The following is a 17,910-nucleotide window of genomic DNA, read 5'->3' on the forward strand; positions in this document are numbered from 1 at the left end:
TTTTCAACCACTTTGTTTAATAAGAAACTATGATGGTGAAATATAGAAGAGAAAATCGCCTTCTTTAACACATTTAAAAGATAACCAGTCTTTTGTCTTTGTTTTCTATCAATTATGTCCATGATTTTTAGTAATTTTTATGTAAAAAACCAGTCCGCCCTTTGGAAAATAAGTCTGTCAATCAAAACAAAAGATATTTGGCCCAATGGTGGGCTGTCACTTAAAAAAAAATCTTTTGTTAAAATTATGTTAACATACTTCCTCTAAAGAATACAATAGAAAAACACCTAAAACCTGTTCCCAACCTTTTTTTTTTTTTTTCGGTTCTCACTTGAATGTAAGAAGCATGGGTGGCATGAAAAAGAAAATCCTTTTGTGGGATCAGACTGTAAATCCCAGCTAGGACACAAAGGAAATAAAATTTAGTAATCCATTAGGAGGATGGAAGTTCTACAAAGCAGCAATTATAAAGATAAGCTATTTGCAGATTTTTGTGGTAGCTAGGCTTTCCACAATTCTGTGAACACAGAGCATATTAGATGTACATTTGTAAAATATAGAAAAAGACTATATACATAGTTAAATCACTTTTCCTCTCTCATTTCTGAGTGAATTTTTGACCAGCTAAAAAGAGGGTTTTGGGGGGTAAGCACAGAGTCTTGGGCCCTGCCTGGTCTTATGGCTGGGTTCTAATGTGCCTTCCGTTCTGGGACACAGCTTAGGACAGGTAGGGAAAGTCACTACCACCTCAACTTTGTGAACTTGATGTTTTCTGCTGAGGGAACTCTTATCAGGGTGTTGTGTTAAACACCAGTCTCTTCTGTAAAAGTGTATCGTTACCCTAGTTTAGAATGTTCCATGATAACTTGAATTCTGAATTCTAAAAGGAGGCTGGTTTGCTACTATATTTCAACAAGGCATGACATATTCATGTAATTTACACCATCTAACTTCTACACAGGTTTGGACTGTGGGGAAAAATCATTACCACCTTGCAAACGTAGAATCCAACGGAAATGCTCATTAAACATTTCAAAATGACTTTCTCAATTTAGTCATAAAACTGCAACTGTTTTGCTATAAATTCTCTTTAAAAGGATTCCAAAGAGTTATCAAATTAATGGCTATTAACTAGGGTTTCAATGTTGTGTTCTAGATTATTCTGATCTGTAGTTGTAATGAGAACATGATCTATATCTAGCAAGAATAAATTTGAGCACTGCAATTTTAAGTCAGAGTGAAACTTTATTTTCCTACAGGTTAAGATTTCTTTCACTAATACAAAAAGGCTTTTATAGTAAAAATAAGAAGTCAGATATGTTATTCATGCGATTTAAAGAAAAAGTTTTTATAGGTAACTAAATTCACTCTCTTCCTGTTTTGCTTTTAATAATATCTGATTAGTATTTACCTTTCAATCATTCAAACGAGATCACTGAAGAATATAAACAGTATAAATAATTTTATTTTTGATGTGTCTCTAGCCATCGGCTGATGGCCATTTTCAAAGTCCTGTTTGGTGTCAGTACCACTGAAGGAAGAACAAGATTCGTCATGGGACTTGTACGTTTCTTTTTGCTGATCCAATTTTCCATTGCTTCCTTTTCATATGAATAGCCATCTAAAAAAAAAAAAAAAACCCACACAAATTATTTGCAGTGTAGGAAAGGGAGGTTCAGATTAGCAAAAAGGAGTTGAATATACCGACTTCAAGTGCCAAGGCCGTTATTGTGATTTAAGTGGTAATCTTGTATCACTACTCCTAAAATACTTTTGCCACCACACCTTAAATTCTGCCCTAGAAGATGCATCGAGATTGCACAAATTACCTGCAACAGTGTCCGTATTTTACTGATAATTTTGAACATAAAAACTACAGCTAAATTCTGTGTCCAAAATTTAGGTGTAGCAGAAAAGAAGAAAGGAAAAGAGCCAGGTAGAGGAGAGCGGTTGTGAAGACAAACTGCCTTAGAGCTGTCAGCTGTGTGTGAAAAGTAAGATCGCTAACGAGAAGAGCCTTAGGAATACCTCAGCCAAACTTTCTGACATACTGAAAACTCAGGGAAATGGATACCAAGAGATTATAGAACTTATCCCACTAAGGACTTGATAATAAAGAGATATATGATTTTTTTTTAAAAATGCCAAGGGCTGAGGTTTGTTATACACGTTTGTGCAAAAATCTTCGCCTCTGCACATATAAAGATGAGTTTTTGCTTTATTTTCTTACTCTTAGCTCTTTCTCTTTAAACTGAAAAATCTTAGTTCCTGGTTACATTTGCACATTTATTTGCTTTAATTTACAAGCATACAACAATTTCAAACTAACAGTGTCAATATATGACTAACATAGACTGTGAAAGAAACTTAAGGTTTCTTTCTGGCTCTTTGTGTCAACAAGAATAGATCCACTAGGGTTTTCTTTTTTTCTTTTTTTTTTTTTTTTTTAAAGATTTTATTTATTTATTTGACAGAGAGAGATCACAAGTAGACGGAGAGGCAGGCAGAGAGAGAGAGAGGGAAGCAGGCTTCTTGCTGAGCAGAGAGCCCGATGTGGGGCTCGATCCCAGGACCCTGAGATCATGACCTGAGCCGAAGGCAGCGGCTTAACCCACTGAGCCACCCAGGCGCCCCCACTAGGGTTTTCTAACTGAAATACTGTGTTTGATGAAAATCACTTGGAAAAAAAAAATATTCTTCCATTTGGTTATGTTATCAACTTGACATATAATTGTGTTAATTTGCTTCCCTTTTTTATCCTCTCAATTTTTAGGCCGGTTTGTTTTGCATGATTTAATTCTGTAAAACATTTAAGTGACTGCAAAGTAAAAACTGTAAAACAGGTACATTCAGAGGAGTCTGTTCTCATCCCAAACAGGTAACCAATGTATATTTTTATCCTTTTGTTTCTTCTTGGAAATATAAGCATGTGTAAACACAATGCATACACATTCTTACAGGAGAGCTAGCATATGTACACTATTTTGCACCTGCTTTAACTATACCCTTTGCCTTTTTATTCCCCCTTGGTGGTCCACTGTACAGATGTACTGATGGACATCTCGGTTTCCCATCTTTGCCTTTTACAAATGATGTTGCAATGGACAGTCTTATTTGGGGGGAGATTTCAGAAGCAGGATTGCTGCATTAAAGAGTATATAATTTTGGGGTGCCTGGGTGGCTCAGTGGGTTAAAGCCTCTGCCTTCAGCTCAGGTCATGATCCTAGGGTCCTGGGATCGAGCCCCGTGTCAGGCTCTCAGCTCTGCCTGCCTCTCTGCCTACTTGTGATCTCTGTCAAGTAAATAAAATCTTAAAAAAGTATATAATTTTGCTAGATATGCCAATACTTCCATAAGAATTCTACCATTTTTTTTTTTTTTTTTAATTTGACAGAGATGACAAGTAGGCGGAGAGGCAGGCAGAGAGAGAGGAAGGGAAGCAGGCTCCCTGCTGAGCAGAGAGACCAATGCGGGACTCGATCCTAGAACCCTGGAATCATGACCTGAGCCGAAGGCAGCGGCTTAACCCACTGAGCCACCAAGGCGCCCTCTTTTTTTTTTTTTTTTAAGATTTTATTTATTTGACAGAGACACAGAGAGAGAGGGAACAAAGCAGGGGGAGTGGGAGAGGTAGAAGCAGGCTTCCCGCCGACCAGGGAGCCCAATGTGGGGCTCGATCTCAGGACCCCGGGATCATGACCTGAGCCGAAGGCAGATGCCTAACGACTGAGCCACCCAGGTGCCCCGGAATTCTACCATTTTTATTCCTGCTATTCATATTGATGAGTGTTTTCCCGAATAGCTTCACCAAGAGAATATGTTGTCAAACTGGATTTTTATCAGTCTCTCATAAACAATGCTACAGTAGATCAGGTAGCTTTATTTGGAGGAAGATAGGACATTTCTTTTTATGTGCTTAAGAGCCAATTGCTTTTCTTTTTTCCTGTGAACTGTTAACTATTTTGGGGCCATTTTTCTATTAGGCTTTACTTAGATTTTTTTCCTTTTCAAACAAACAGATGTAATTGACATACCGGTTTCAGATGCACAACATAAGTCTTCGCTATATTGTGAAATCACAATAGCTCTCATAAACATGCATCACCACACATAATTACGAATTTTTCCTTTTTCTTGTGATGGGAGACTTGTAAGATTTCTTTAAGAGGGAAAGGGAGAGGGAGATAAAGGCTTCCACATATGCAATGAGTCATGGAGATGAAAGGCACAGCAGTGGGAATGCAATCCATGACTTGTAGTGGCATCATACAGAGACGGAGGCTGGCAATGTTTGTGGTGAGTGGGGCATCGTGTATAGACTTGCTGAATCACTGTGTGTATGCCTCAAACTAATTGGGTCAACTAGATTTCAATTAAATCCCTTAGCAACTTTCTAATATATGTTATTGCTATAGTCACCATGCTGAACATTGTATCAATTGGACTAATTGCATAACTGGAAGTTTTTTTAAAGATTTTTTTTTTAAATTTATTTGTCAGAGACAGAGGGAGAGAGAGTGAGCAAGCACAGGCAGACAGAGAGGCAGGCAGAGGCAGAGGGAGAAGCAGGCTCCCTGCCGAGCAAGGAGCCTGATGTGGGACTCGATCCCAGGACGCTGGGATCATGACCTGAGCCGAAGGCAGCTGCTTAACCAACTGAGCCACCCAGGTGTCCCTAACTGGAAGTTTTTATTGACTACCTGCACACTTTGACCATTCCCCCATCCCTGCCTCTGGCAACCACCCATCTGTTCTCTGTATCAATGAATTCTGTGTTTTGTCTTAGATTCTACATGTGAATGAGATCATAGGGTATTTCTCTATTTCTGACTTATTTTATGTAGCACAATGTCCTCAAGGTCTAGCCACGATGGCACAAATGTCAGGATTTCTTTTTTTTTTTTAAGGCTCAATTATATTCCATTGCGCATATATACATTCTCTTTCTGCACTCATCCACTAATGGACAGGGTGGTTACTGTGTCTGGGCTATTATAAATACTGGCAATGAATGTGGGGCTACAGATATCTTTCCAAGTTAGTGATTTTGCTTCCTCTGAAAAAATACCCAGAAGTGGAATTGCTGGATCACAAGGTAGTTCTATTTTTAATTTGAGGAAGCTCCATATTGTTTGCCATAGGGTTGCACTATTTTAAATTCCTCCCAAACAGCACAAAGGGTTCCCTTTTCTCCACATTGTCACCAACACTTTTTATATATATATAATAACCATTTCTAACAGTTACGAGGTGACGGCTCATTGTGGTTTGGTGGTCCCCTGATGATCGTTGACATACATACATCTGTATGTCATCTTTGGAAAAATGTACATTCACATCCTCTGCCCATCTTTTTTCTTTTTTTTCTATTGAGTTGGAGTTCTTTATATAATTTGGACATTAACCCTTATCCGATATGTGATTTGCAAATACTCTCCCATTTCATAAGCTGCCTTTTCACTTTGCTGACGGTTTCTTTTGCTGTGCGTAAGCTCTTTAGTTTGATGTAGTCACGCCTTTTTTTTTTTTTTAAGATTTATTTATTTATTTATTTGAGAGCGAGAGAACATGAGAGAGGTCAGCGGGAGAAGCAGACTCCCTGCCAAGCAGGGAGCCCGATGCGGGACTCGGTCCCAGACTCCAGGATCATGAACCGAGCTGAAGGCAGTTGCTTAACCAACTGAGCCACCCAGGCGCCCCTAGTCACACTTATTTTTGCTTTTGCTTTTGTTGTTACATCAAAAAAATAATTGCACAAGACAGATATCAAGAGGCTTACCAACTATGTTTTCTCCTAGGAGTTTTTTTTTAAGGATTGCATTTATCTATTAGAGACAGAGAATGAGAAGGGGGAAGGTCAAAGAGAGAAGCAGACTCCCCGCTGAGCAGGTAGTCCAATGTGCGGCTTGATCCCAGGACCCTGAGATCATGACCTGAGCCAGAGGCAGATACTTAACCGACTGAGCCACCCAGGTGCCTCTCTCATAGGAGTTTTTTGGTTTTGTGTCCTACATGTCTCTAATCCATTCTGAGTTAATTTTTGTAGATGGTGTAAGATAGTGGTCCCATTCATTGTTTTGCACATGGTTGCTGTTTTCCCAGCACCATTTACTGACGAGGCCTTTCCCTATTGTGTATTCCTGGTTCCTTTGTTATCATATATGTGTGGATATATTTCCGGGCACTCTATTCTGTTTGTATCTGTTTTTATGCCCATACCATACTCTTTTAATATTATAGCTCTGTAATGTAGTTTGAAATCAGGAATTGTGAGGTCTCCAGCTTTTTTTGTTAAGATTGCTTTGGCTATTCAGGATCTTCTGTGATTCCATACACATCTGCTCCATTTTTTTTGTGAAAAATGCCATTGGGATTTTGACAGGGATTTCACTGAATCTGTAGAATGCTTTGGGTAGAATGGATATTTTAACATTCTTTCAATCCATGTCTTTCCATTTCTTTGTATATTCTTCAGTTTCTTAATATATTCCAGTTTTCAGTGTACAGGCTTTTTTTTTTTTTAACCTCCTTGGTTAAGTTTATTCCTAGGTATTTTATTCTTTGTGATGCATTTGTAAATGGGAGTATTAATTTCTCTGAGAGCTTGTTACTAGTATACAGAAATACAACAAATTCCTGTGTATTAACTTTATATCTTGCAACTTTGCTGAATTTGTTGATTAGTTCTAACAGGTTTTTTGTGGAGTCTACAGTTTTCCACATATAAAAACATGTCATCTACAAATATAGTTTTACCACTTCCTTTCCAAGTTGGGTGCATTTTATTTTATTTTGCCTAACTTCTCAGGCTAGAATTTTCAATACTATGTTAAGTAAAAGTGAGGAAAGTAGGCCCTCTTGCTTGTTCCTGATCTTACTGGAAAAGACGTCAGCTTCTCACTGCTGACACTGATGTTAGCTGCGTGCTTGTCATATATGGCCTTTATTATGTTGAGGTACATTACCTCTATACCCATTTTGTTGAGCACTTTTATCACAAATAGATGTTGAATTTTGTCAATGGTTTTTTGTGCATCAATTGAGATAGGATTTTTATCCTTCCTTTTGTTAATGTGTATCATGTTGATTTACAAAGGTTGAACCATCCTTGAAACCTTGGAATAAATCCCATTTGATCACTGTGTGTAATCCTTTTAATGTATTGAATTTGGTTTGCTAAAACTGAGGAATTTTACATCTGTGTTCATTAGGGATACTGGTCCATAATTTTCTTGTAGTGTTCTTATATGGTTTTACTACCAGGGTAATGCTGCTTTTGTAAAATGAGTTTGGAAGTAGTCCCTCTTCTAGTTTTTGTACATTTGAGGATTGGTATTCTTTGAATATTTTTAATATCTTTGGAATATAAACACTTCATTAGTTTTCCACACCTTTCCCTTGGATTTTGAGTCCAGGTTAGGAAGTAATTAGGAAAATAATTTCCATATTATCAAGGAATTTATATTTTCTTCTGGGACTTTTTTTTAATGTTTACATCTCTAATCCATTTGAAAGTTAGATGTGCAGTGTAAGAGATGAAGCCAGTGTTACCCTTTCCCATATGGCTATTTAGTTGTGAGAATACCACTTTTTAAATATTTATTGTTACCACTGATTTAACATATGCCATTTTTACCATTCACTAAATTTCCAAATGCACTTGGATCAATTTCTGGGTTTAAAAAAATTTTTTTTCCATTCATGTGCCATTTTGTGTTATTTATGAAGGCTGAAAACATGTTCTATTATTTGATAAGGTTAGTGACACTCCTCTTTTTAAAATATTTGACAGAGACACAGCAAGAGAGGGAACACAAGCAGGGGGAGTAGGAGAGGGAGAAGCAGGCTTCCTGCTGATCAGGGAGCCCAATGTGGGGCTTGATCCCAGGACCGTGGGATCATGATCTGAGCCAAAGGCAGATGCTTAACCACTGAACCACCCAGGGACCCCTATTTTCTAGGTTATTTGTTGTGTGGCCTTTCCAGTGGAAGCTAATCATCATCTTCTATATCACTAGGAAAGAGTGACATCTTGTTGACATTGTATCTTCTTGTCATCATGGTATGTTCTCCATTTGTTCTAAATTTACTTTGCAGGGATGTTCTATAGTTTTCTTCATAACTACCTTGTACATTAAGTCCTCTGTTGTACATTTTTTTTTTTTTAAAGATTTAATTTATTTGACAGCGAGGGAACACAAGCAGGGGAAGTGCGGAAGGGAGAAGCAGGCTCCCCACTGAACCAGGAGCCCTATGTGGGGCTCAATTCCAGGACCCTGAGATCATGACCTGAGCCAAAGGCAGACGCTTAATAACTGAGCCACCCAGGTGCCCTTGTACATTCTTTTTTTAAATTGAAGTTGGCACACAATGTTAGTTTTAGGTGTGCAACACAGTGATTTGGTAAGTCTGTGTATTATGCTATACTCACAAGTGTGTAGCTACCATCTGTCACCATACAAAGCTATTACCGTATCCTTGACTATATTTCCTATGCTGTACCTTTTGTCCCCCTTACTTATTCCACAAGTAGAAGCCTACGTCCTCCCCCCCCACCCATTTTCCCATTCCCTTACCCCCTTCCCTTTTGGCAACCATCAGTTTATTCTCTATATTTGTGGGTCTGTTCTCCTTCTTGTTCATTTTTAATTCCACATAGAAGTGAAATCATACGGCACTTGTTCTTCTCTGTCTTAGCATAATACCCTCTCAGTCCCATGTTGTGGCAATGTTACACTTTTAATTGCTTTTGTTTACGTACACACTTACACATGAGGGCTATTGATTCCTCTTTGATTTGACTTGCTAAATGCTGATTGGACTTATTAAGCTATTGTCTCTCAGCTCTAAGTTCATGCATGATACAGAGGACTCCACATGCTGGAGCCAGGATAAGGCAAACCACTTTTCTGCTTTACAGCTGGCTCCTTGTTAGATCTTGCAATTGGATTCCTCTAGAAGAAGGAAAAAACAGTGAAGACTCTTCTACCAGTGTTGTGCCTAGCCATGGCCCTTCATCTGGCAGGGGAGGCTGATTATACTCTGCAGATTTTTTGCTTTGCTTCCTTGAAGGTACTGCCCAAATTTGTCTTATCCTTCCCCCACTTTAGAAAGACCAGCCGGAAGCTACCCCTTCTTAAAGACCTAAATTCTGGTACATGGGAGGTTCTGATAACTTCCTTTTGTTCCCTGGAGTCCTAGAGATGATAGATGATTTCTGCAGATACAATTAGTGCCTTTCTCTTTTGAGATACAGTTGACATAAAATCTACCCTTTTTAGTATACAATTCAGATTTTTTTAGGATTTTTAAAAATTTTTATTTATTTGACAGACAAAGATGACAAGTAGGCAGAGAGAGGAGGAAGCAGGCTCCCCACTGAGCAGAGAGCCTGATGTGGGGCTTGATCCCAGTACCCTGGGATCATGACTTAAGCCAAAGGCAGAGGCTTTAACCCACTGAGCCACCCAGGCGCCCCTACAATTCAGATTCTTAATGGTGATGGTTGTACAACTCTGAATTATACCAACTTTGAAACATTTTTATTACTCCATAAAGAAACCCTGTACCCCAGAGCATTCACTCTCCCCTCTCCTGGCAACCACAAATCTACTTTGTTTCTACATCTGCCTGTTCTGGACACTTCCTGTAAATAGAATCATACACTATGTGGCCTTTGGTGTCTGGCTTCTTGCACTTAGCAGAACATTTCCAAGGTTCATCCACATAGCATGTGCAAGTATTTGTTCCTTCTTATAGCTGCTTAACATTCCATTGTATGGGTATACCACATTTTATTCATTCAGTGGTGGGACATTTGGGTTATTTCCACTTTCTGGCTCTTAGCAATAAGACTACTTTGAGCATTGATGTACAACTTTTTGGATATATATCTAAGAGTACAATTGCTACACCACATGGTAACTATTTTCAACAGCAGCTGTACCATTTCACATTGCCACTCGCAATGTTTCTGCAAATCCTTCTAACACATGTTAGATTGTAGTCTTCCTAGTAGGTATCAAGTGGTATCTCAATGTGGTTTCGATTTTAATTTCCGTGATGATACTGTACATCTTTTCAGTGCTTATTGGGCATTTGTATATTTCTTATGGAGAAAGGTCTATTTTTTAATTGGTTTTACTGTTGAATTGTAAGAATAGCGAGTAGGAAAATATACTCAATTTTTATTTTATAAAAAGTTGAGTATAATGAACCTTAATCTTATATTACCATCACACTGGCCCATTAATGATAATGTCCATGTTAATATTATTACTATGTGGGATATTAAGAATTCAGTAACAGTTAATACATTTGCCACCAGGCTAGATATATCTAATAGAATACTTTTTACCTTCCAGGTGAAAGGGGCCCAGTTTTTGTGTTAGTTCTGGTAGTGTCTGTTGCTTAAAATTTATGAATGTCCCATATCTGTTAAAAACATGTAATTTCTATTTTAAATGTTCAGGGTTTGGTACACAGATCTATTTTAGACTGAGAGAGATGATCAAGCGTATTACTGTGCTTTTGAAGTGTCTGAGACTGCACAGCTAGTAACAGCCACCTTCCCTGAAAACTGTGGTCTTCAGTGTTACATAGAATTTTCCTGTGTCTTAAAAAATTTTTTTGGTCTGAATTCTATTTTTACAGACATGTATATAACCCCCTTCTTCATTTTTACTTGCAATTGTGTCATTTTTGCCTATCCTTTTATTTCTAGCCTTCCTGAATCCTTTAGGTTGTATTGTGCTTTGTTAGCTAATCTCAAATCTTTTTTCTCTTTATGGAGGATAAAACCAAACTACAGAATTATGGAACAATAAACTGGTAAAATATTTATCATTCTTTTTTATATATCACATAAATAAACTTTCACTATAGGAGGTGGTTTCATCAATTTTAATGCTTAGAGAGGTATTTTTGATCTGCTAATTACCTTTATCCTAGTATCATCTAAAAAGAGACCAAGAACGGCTCCTGGGCGGCTCAGCTGGTTGTCTGCCTTCAGCACAGGTCATAATCCCAGGGTCCTGAGACTGAACCCCACGTTGGGCTCCCTGCTCAGTGCAGAGTCTGCTTGTCCCTCTTGTACTCACTCTCTCAAATAAGTAAAATCTTTTTAAAAAGAGACCAAGAAAATACTCAAAACTTCAAATAGGCTTTTCATATTCTCTACTCTCCCTTTTACCATACTATTAGAGCATCTTATCATCTTTAACTGAATTCCCACAAGTGAATAATTTTTCCTTCCTTGCTTGCGGATTGTTGGTTTCTTGGGTGGTGGTAGTGAATAAAATGTCAAATCAGTCTATGGAGGTACAGGCAGGTTTCCTACTATACCAAAGTCAGTTACACTGGCCATATTTTACATGTACTTCAATATCAGCTTTTCATGGTATTATAAAATAGTGATTCTTTAACCAACAGTTTTCTGCTGGTAACAAACAGGAAAAGCAGGAATTTGGATTGGATCTAAAGCATCGCTAATGATATATATGGTTTCACGCTGTTCTACTAAATCGCCTTTCAGAGCAGTAAGAGGGATTATTAGAGCTCCAAAGTAAAGACCCTTCCCCATCTCCACATACACAGTCTTTCATGTATAAATGAAAGGGCACAAAGCATTATTATAACTAATAATAACTAATAATAAAAATGACACTCCTGGCTCCTTGAAAATTTCAAGCATGAAATTTACTACAACTAGAGTTAGCTTATTTAAATCAAAGGTGTGGCTAGGGGAGAAAAATGACAATTTTTTACAAGTTTGCTTGTTTTTACTACTTTTTAAAATTGACTTGGTTTTAAATCCTTCCATAAAATTTTTTTATCCAAACAGTACCATTTGACTTTTGCTATAACCCAAGATACTGAGTGCATAAATCAAGAACTGTACCAGCAGGTAGTTCTAGGAAGTAAACAATATTTAGTAATTTAATATACTCTGGTGCACAGGTTCATTTCTTTGGTAAAACACCAAAGAAATGATACCTATTATAAGATTTGTTTCTTAGACTTCCATTTCTGGTAGTCAAGCCAATTAAACCCCCAAATATCTTGCTATATTATACTTAGATATGTGACTAAAAGAAACATCTTTTTACATGTATATCTGACTTCCAGGTTCAAGTGGCTTCACCCTTATGAAAGGTTCAGGTGGAAAATAGAAGCTCACTGGCCTGGGCTCTGAATTTATTTTATCTTTGTTGAAGAAAAAAGCTTGCTCAGTCCCCCTGTTGTCCTGGAAAATGGGCAAAGCAAGCCTAGCACCTCTCTGGAGTATATGCCCTCTTCCTGCATAGGTAAGGAAGCTCCACAGGTACTACCTGACTGAGTCGGGGGCACCTGGGTGGCTCAGTTAGTTAAGCATCTGCCTTCAGCTCAGGTCATGATCCCGGGGTCCTAGGATTGAGTTCCACGTGGGGCTCTCTGCTCCTCCATCAAATAAATAAATCTTAAAAAAAAAAAAAAACTTGGGGCGCCTGGGTGGCTCAGTGGGTTAAAGCCTCTGCCTTCGGCTCAGGTCATGATCCCAGGGTCCTGGGATCGAACCCTGCATAGGGCTCTCTGCTCAGCAGGGAGCCTGCTTCCTCCTCTCTCTCTGCCTGCCTCTCCACCTACTTGAGATCTCTGTCAAATAAAAACTTAAAAACAAACAAAAAACCTGACTGAAGGTAAATACTCAGACAACAAAGAGCAGATGCAGGACTGCACAAACCCCAGAAAGTGAACACTGATACAACCTCTGAATATTTCTAAAATGAGAATGAACTTACAATTAGTGTTCCAAAGCACTGTTACCTATATTAATTAATTTAACCTGCACAACAATCTTACGAAGAAACTGATGGATGGCCTGAATAACTCCCTATCTCATGTTACCTTGGAGTGACCAAGCCGGGATTGAAACCTGAGCAGGCTGGTCCAGAATCTGTGCCTTTAAACTACAGGCTAAATCAGATTTCCAGAAATGAAAAACTACTGACATTCAAATTTTGAAGCAATGTTAACAAAAAGGTGAAACACGGTTGAGACAATGCATAACAGAGGACTGGGAGGTAGGTCTGAGAAAATTACCTAGAAGGGCTGAAGAGATAAGGTATATAGAATGAGAATGGCTGAAAGTTTCCAAAATTGATAAAAGGCACAGAATTCCATTCAAGAAGTGCTATGCACCCCGGACAAGAATTAAAAATACTATCAAGGGAAAACTTTGCAACAAAAAAAATCAGATTTAAACTGACATTATATACTTCTACAACAGATGCCAGAGTATGTTCTCTCTACATAATTGAGATAAAACACTGTAAAGACTTTAGAGAAAAAGCAAAATGGTCAGGTAGGGTTGATTCGTTTTTTTTTTCACTTCTGAAATGATGAATTATAAGTGTGAACACTGATTTTTTTTTTTTACAAAGCTACCTAAATGAATTAACACACTTAGATGTTCAGAACAGACTTGAAAGCCATAAAATAGAATACCTGACTAATGTAAAGTTTTCACTTCCACTGCTCACTCCAACTCCAAAGTAAGTTTGTTTTTTGGTTTTCTGTAATTTTAATCAAAATATCAATTACAGGGCGCCTGGGTGGCTCAGTGGGTTAAAGCCTCTGCCTTCGACTCAGGTCATGATCCCAGGGTCCTGGGATCGAGCCCCGCATCGGGCTCTCTGCGCGGCAGGGAGCCTGCTTCCTCCCCTCTCTCTCTCTCTCTGCCTGCCTCTCTGCCTACCTGTGATCTCTATCTGTCAAACAAATAAAATCTTTGAAAAAAAAATATCAATTACATTTTCTTTTGTAGTATAACAAAATCCTAAAATTTATCTAGTGGTCTGAATGGGCAAAAATTGGGTAAGCTGATTTTTTAAATGATGAGCATAATTCAAACTAAAAATTTAAAAATAGGCCAGTACCTACCAGCATTAACATTTTATCCAACTGGAATATCTAAATAAGTGTACCTGTGTATACACTACATGACTGAGGATTTTCTTCTGCAGAATTACTTGGAAAAAGATGTCCATCAACAAAGTGTGAGTTAATTTATGGCACATTCATACCATGAAATACTGTTCTGTAGTTGTGACTGCAGTAGTTCAGAGCATACTAACAAATACTATATGATAAGTAAATTTGATTTTTTTTTTTTTAAGATTTTATTTATTTGACAGACAGAGATCACAAGTAGACAGAGAGGCAGGCAGAGAGAGAGAGGGATGCAGGCTCGATGCGGGACTCGATCCTAGGATCCTGAGATCATGACCTGAGCCGAAGGCAGCGGCTTAACCCACTGAGTCACCCAGGCGCCCCGGTAAATTTGATTTTTAAAGTTTGTATCATATCCTTTTGTCATAGGATAACATTATAACTAGAAAAATATCTGGAAGGATATATCAGAATAAGAACCAGTCTCCACATTTTCAAAATCTGTATTTCCCTATTGGCTGTTTCTCACCAAGCACATACTGCTTTTTTTTTTAAGGATAAATGAATACAAATACTGTGTAAGAATGCTTCTAAGGCAGTAGTTTAACAGATGCAAGGTACAGAGGTCTTCTGAAACATCAGGGGGAGAAAAAGCCAAAAAGGACATGTAATCAAATCAGAAAAATTCAGCAAAGGAGAAAACAGGAGCTAGAAGAAAGCAAAATCAAATGGAAACATGCAGGAAGGAATTAGCCCAGAAAGATCAATCACAATATGCAGAAATCAGTTCAAATCTATTAAATCGTTAAAAAAAAAGTTTTTAGCTCTATTTACTCTTTACATTCAAGGTGGGGTTCAAACTCACAACTCTGAGATCAAGACTAGAATGCTCTACCAACTGAGCCAGCCAGGCATCCTGAGGACAGATTTTTTAAAAAATTCAACTTCAACTAAATGCATGTTTTCTGCAGGGAATGCCTCTAAAAGTAATACGGGAAATCTACAAATAAAAAGATGGGAACTCTCCCTAGATTATACTCTGTGGAAAAAACTAATCTCAAAATATTATTTACTGTAGGATTCCATTCATATAATACCTTTGAAATGACAACTTTTAGAAATGGAGGGCAGATGAGGCCTGCGGGTGTGAAGAGAACAGGCAGATGACAGATATGAAGGTCTGTAGGTTTGGAACTGTTCTGTCTTGACTGGTGGTTGGTGCTCAACCCTCCAAAGGGGACAAACCTGTAGAACTTAACAACACACGCATGGAACTGGGGCAATCATCAGTGTCCATATCCTGGTTGTGGTAGCGGATCATTTTGCAAAATGCTGGCAGCAGAACAACTGGGCAGAGTGTACAGGATCCGTTATTTTTTTAGAACTGCATGTGAATCTTGAAAGACACAGGCAGTACTAAACACAAGGCTAGGGAGCAACTAGAATTCTTACATACTCCAGGAGGGGTGTGAACTGCTTCAGCCACTCTGGGTAAACAGCTCTGGGTAACAGGCTGTACAGATCTAATCTCTGGAAGATACCCAATAACAATGCACATGTGTATTCACCAAAGAAGAGGAATAAAAGTTCACAGCAGGCAATAATGATAGAATGGATCGTGTGTAGTATATTTACACAGAAAGATTAATAAACTGTGCTGGATAAACAGCATGGATAAATCACACAAACTGTGCTTAAGGCGAGAAGCGAGACCCCCAAAGACATTGAATCATAAACTATTTAGATAAACTTAATCAGAAGAGCATTTTTATCCATCTATAATGTTAAAAGTTAGGAAATGCGTTACCCTTGGTGAAAGATTATGTGAAAATTCAAGATGTATACTGTTTGTTTTAAAAGAAGACTGAAAGAGGGGCTCCTGGGTGGCTCAGTGGGTTAAAGCCTCTGCCTTCGGGTCAGGTCATATCCTGGAGTCCTGGGATTGAGCCCCGCATCGGCCTCTCTGCTCGGCGGGGAGCCTGCTTCTTCCTCTCTCTCTGCCTACCTCTCTGCCTACTTGTGATCTCTGTCAAATGGATAAATAAAATCTTGAAAAAAAAAGTAAAGTAGATTGAAAGAAAAATACCATGCAATTATAAACAAAAAACAAGAGAATCAAGATTAAAACAAATGACACAATTCAACACAAAATACACTAAAATAATGCCAACAAGAATATCTTAAAAGTAATAGAAAATGCAAACCTCCGAGAGAATACTCAGAAATCTAATTTGATGAAGTAACCTATTAAAAGCTATATTTGAATTCGTAATTCAAATCTCCTACTAGGAAACTCTCCTACAAAGAAAACTCCTATATCTCTTATGAACACAGATATAAAAATACTGAAAATATTAGCATATCAAATCCAGCAAGCCAAACCCTAGAGAGTCCACAAAAAAAAGTTCTAAAATCAATTCAGCAAAGTGGCAAGATACAAAATCAACATACAGAAATCAGCTGTGGTTCTATACACTGACAATGAAGAATCCAAAAAGGAAATTAGGAAAATTCTATTTACAAACAGCATCAAAAAGAATTAAAGACTTACTCATAAACTTAAGGAAGGAGATAAAAGACTTGTATGTCGAAAACTACAGAACATCGCTATAAGAAATTAAAGACACAAAGGAAGGAAATTCTGTGGTCATGGACTGGAAGACAATGGTTAAAATTCCCATACTACCCTAAGCAATTAAAGAATCCATGGGAACTGTGATCCCCATCACAATTCCTCTCAAAATGCAAAAGACATTTTTTTTGAAGGAATAGAAAAATCTATCCTACAATTCATATGGAATTGCAAGAGATCCTGAAGAACCAAGCAATCTCAAAGAAAAAGTTGGAAGGCTCCCATTTCCTGATTTCAAAAGTTACTATATACGAAACCACAGTAACCAAAGTGGTGGTATGGCATAAAGGTAGCTATGCAGCCCAAGAGAATACAGAATTAATATATAGCCAATATATAGCCCAGTGTTTTCAACAAGGGTGCCAAGACCATCAATAGTGGAAGAACAGTCTCATTAACAAATGGTGCTGGAAAAGTGGATATCTGCATACAAAAGGATAAGTACATGAGATACAAAAATTAACTCAAAATGGAACAAAAACCCAAATGTAGAAACTAAAACAATATAACACTTAAAAGAAAACATAGGGGGAATGCTTTATGACACTGGATTTGCTAAGGATATCCTACGAATATGATCCCAAAAGCACATGCAATTAAAAAAAAAATTGGACTTCATCAGAATTAACTTTTGTGTATCAAAAGGCCCTATAACAGAGTGAAAAGGCAACCTGTGGAATGGGAGAAATACTTGTAAATCATATCTGATAAGGAATATCCAGAATATATAAAGAACTCCTACATCTCAACAACAACAACAAAAACAGATTAAAAAAATGGTAAAGGACTTAAATAGATATTTCTCCAAAGAAGATATAGAAAATGGCCAATAAGTACCTAAGACACTCAACATCCCAGTCACTAGGGGAATGCAAATCAAAACCCAAATGAGATACCACCTATACCCATCAGGATGACTATTATAAAACAAAAACTAAAAAGCAGTAAGTATGGGCAAGGATGTAGAAAAAGTGGAACCCCTGTGAACTGCTGGTGGGAATGTAAAATGGTGCAGCCACTGTGGAGGTCATAGAGTGGTTCCTCATGAAAGTAAATACACAATTACTGTATGACCATACAATTCAACTTCTGGGTATATACCCCAAGAGAACTGAAGGCAGGGATTTTTTTTTAAATCTTTTTTTTTTTTAAAGGTTTTATTTATTTATTTGACAGAGAGAGATCACAAGTAGACAGAGAGGCAGGCAGGCAGAGAGAGAGAGAGGGAAGCAGGCTCCCCGCCGAGCAGAGAGCCCGATGCGGGACTCGATCCCAGGACCCTGGGATCATGACCTGAGCCGAAGGCAGCGGCTTAACCCACTGAGCCACCCAGGCGCTCCTGTTGAAGG

General features: G+C 38.0%; 1 protein-coding gene across 6 annotated transcripts in view; it reads right to left on the reverse strand.

Moving 5' to 3' along the window:
• Positions 1–1,445: 1,445 nt before the first annotated feature.
• The window catches only part of WDSUB1 (WD repeat, sterile alpha motif and U-box domain containing 1), a 49,189-nt gene continuing 32,724 nt past the window's right edge, over positions 1,446–17,910 (reverse strand). For 5 of the 6 annotated variants that reach the window (XM_047721873.1, XM_047721875.1, XM_047721872.1 and 2 more), the window contains one exon: positions 1,446–1,621. In XM_047721873.1, the coding sequence (XP_047577829.1) occupies positions 1,464–1,621 (158 nt within the window). In that variant the 3' untranslated portion in view covers positions 1,446–1,463. Of the gene's footprint in view, positions 1,622–8,769; positions 8,955–17,910 lie in introns of all 6 variants that reach the window. The other variant, XR_007125895.1, reaches the window with a different exon arrangement.

The sequence above is a fragment of the Lutra lutra genome, chromosome 3 (genome assembly GCF_902655055.1).
Source record: "Lutra lutra chromosome 3, mLutLut1.2, whole genome shotgun sequence".
Taxonomy (NCBI): domain Eukaryota; kingdom Metazoa; phylum Chordata; class Mammalia; order Carnivora; family Mustelidae; genus Lutra; species Lutra lutra.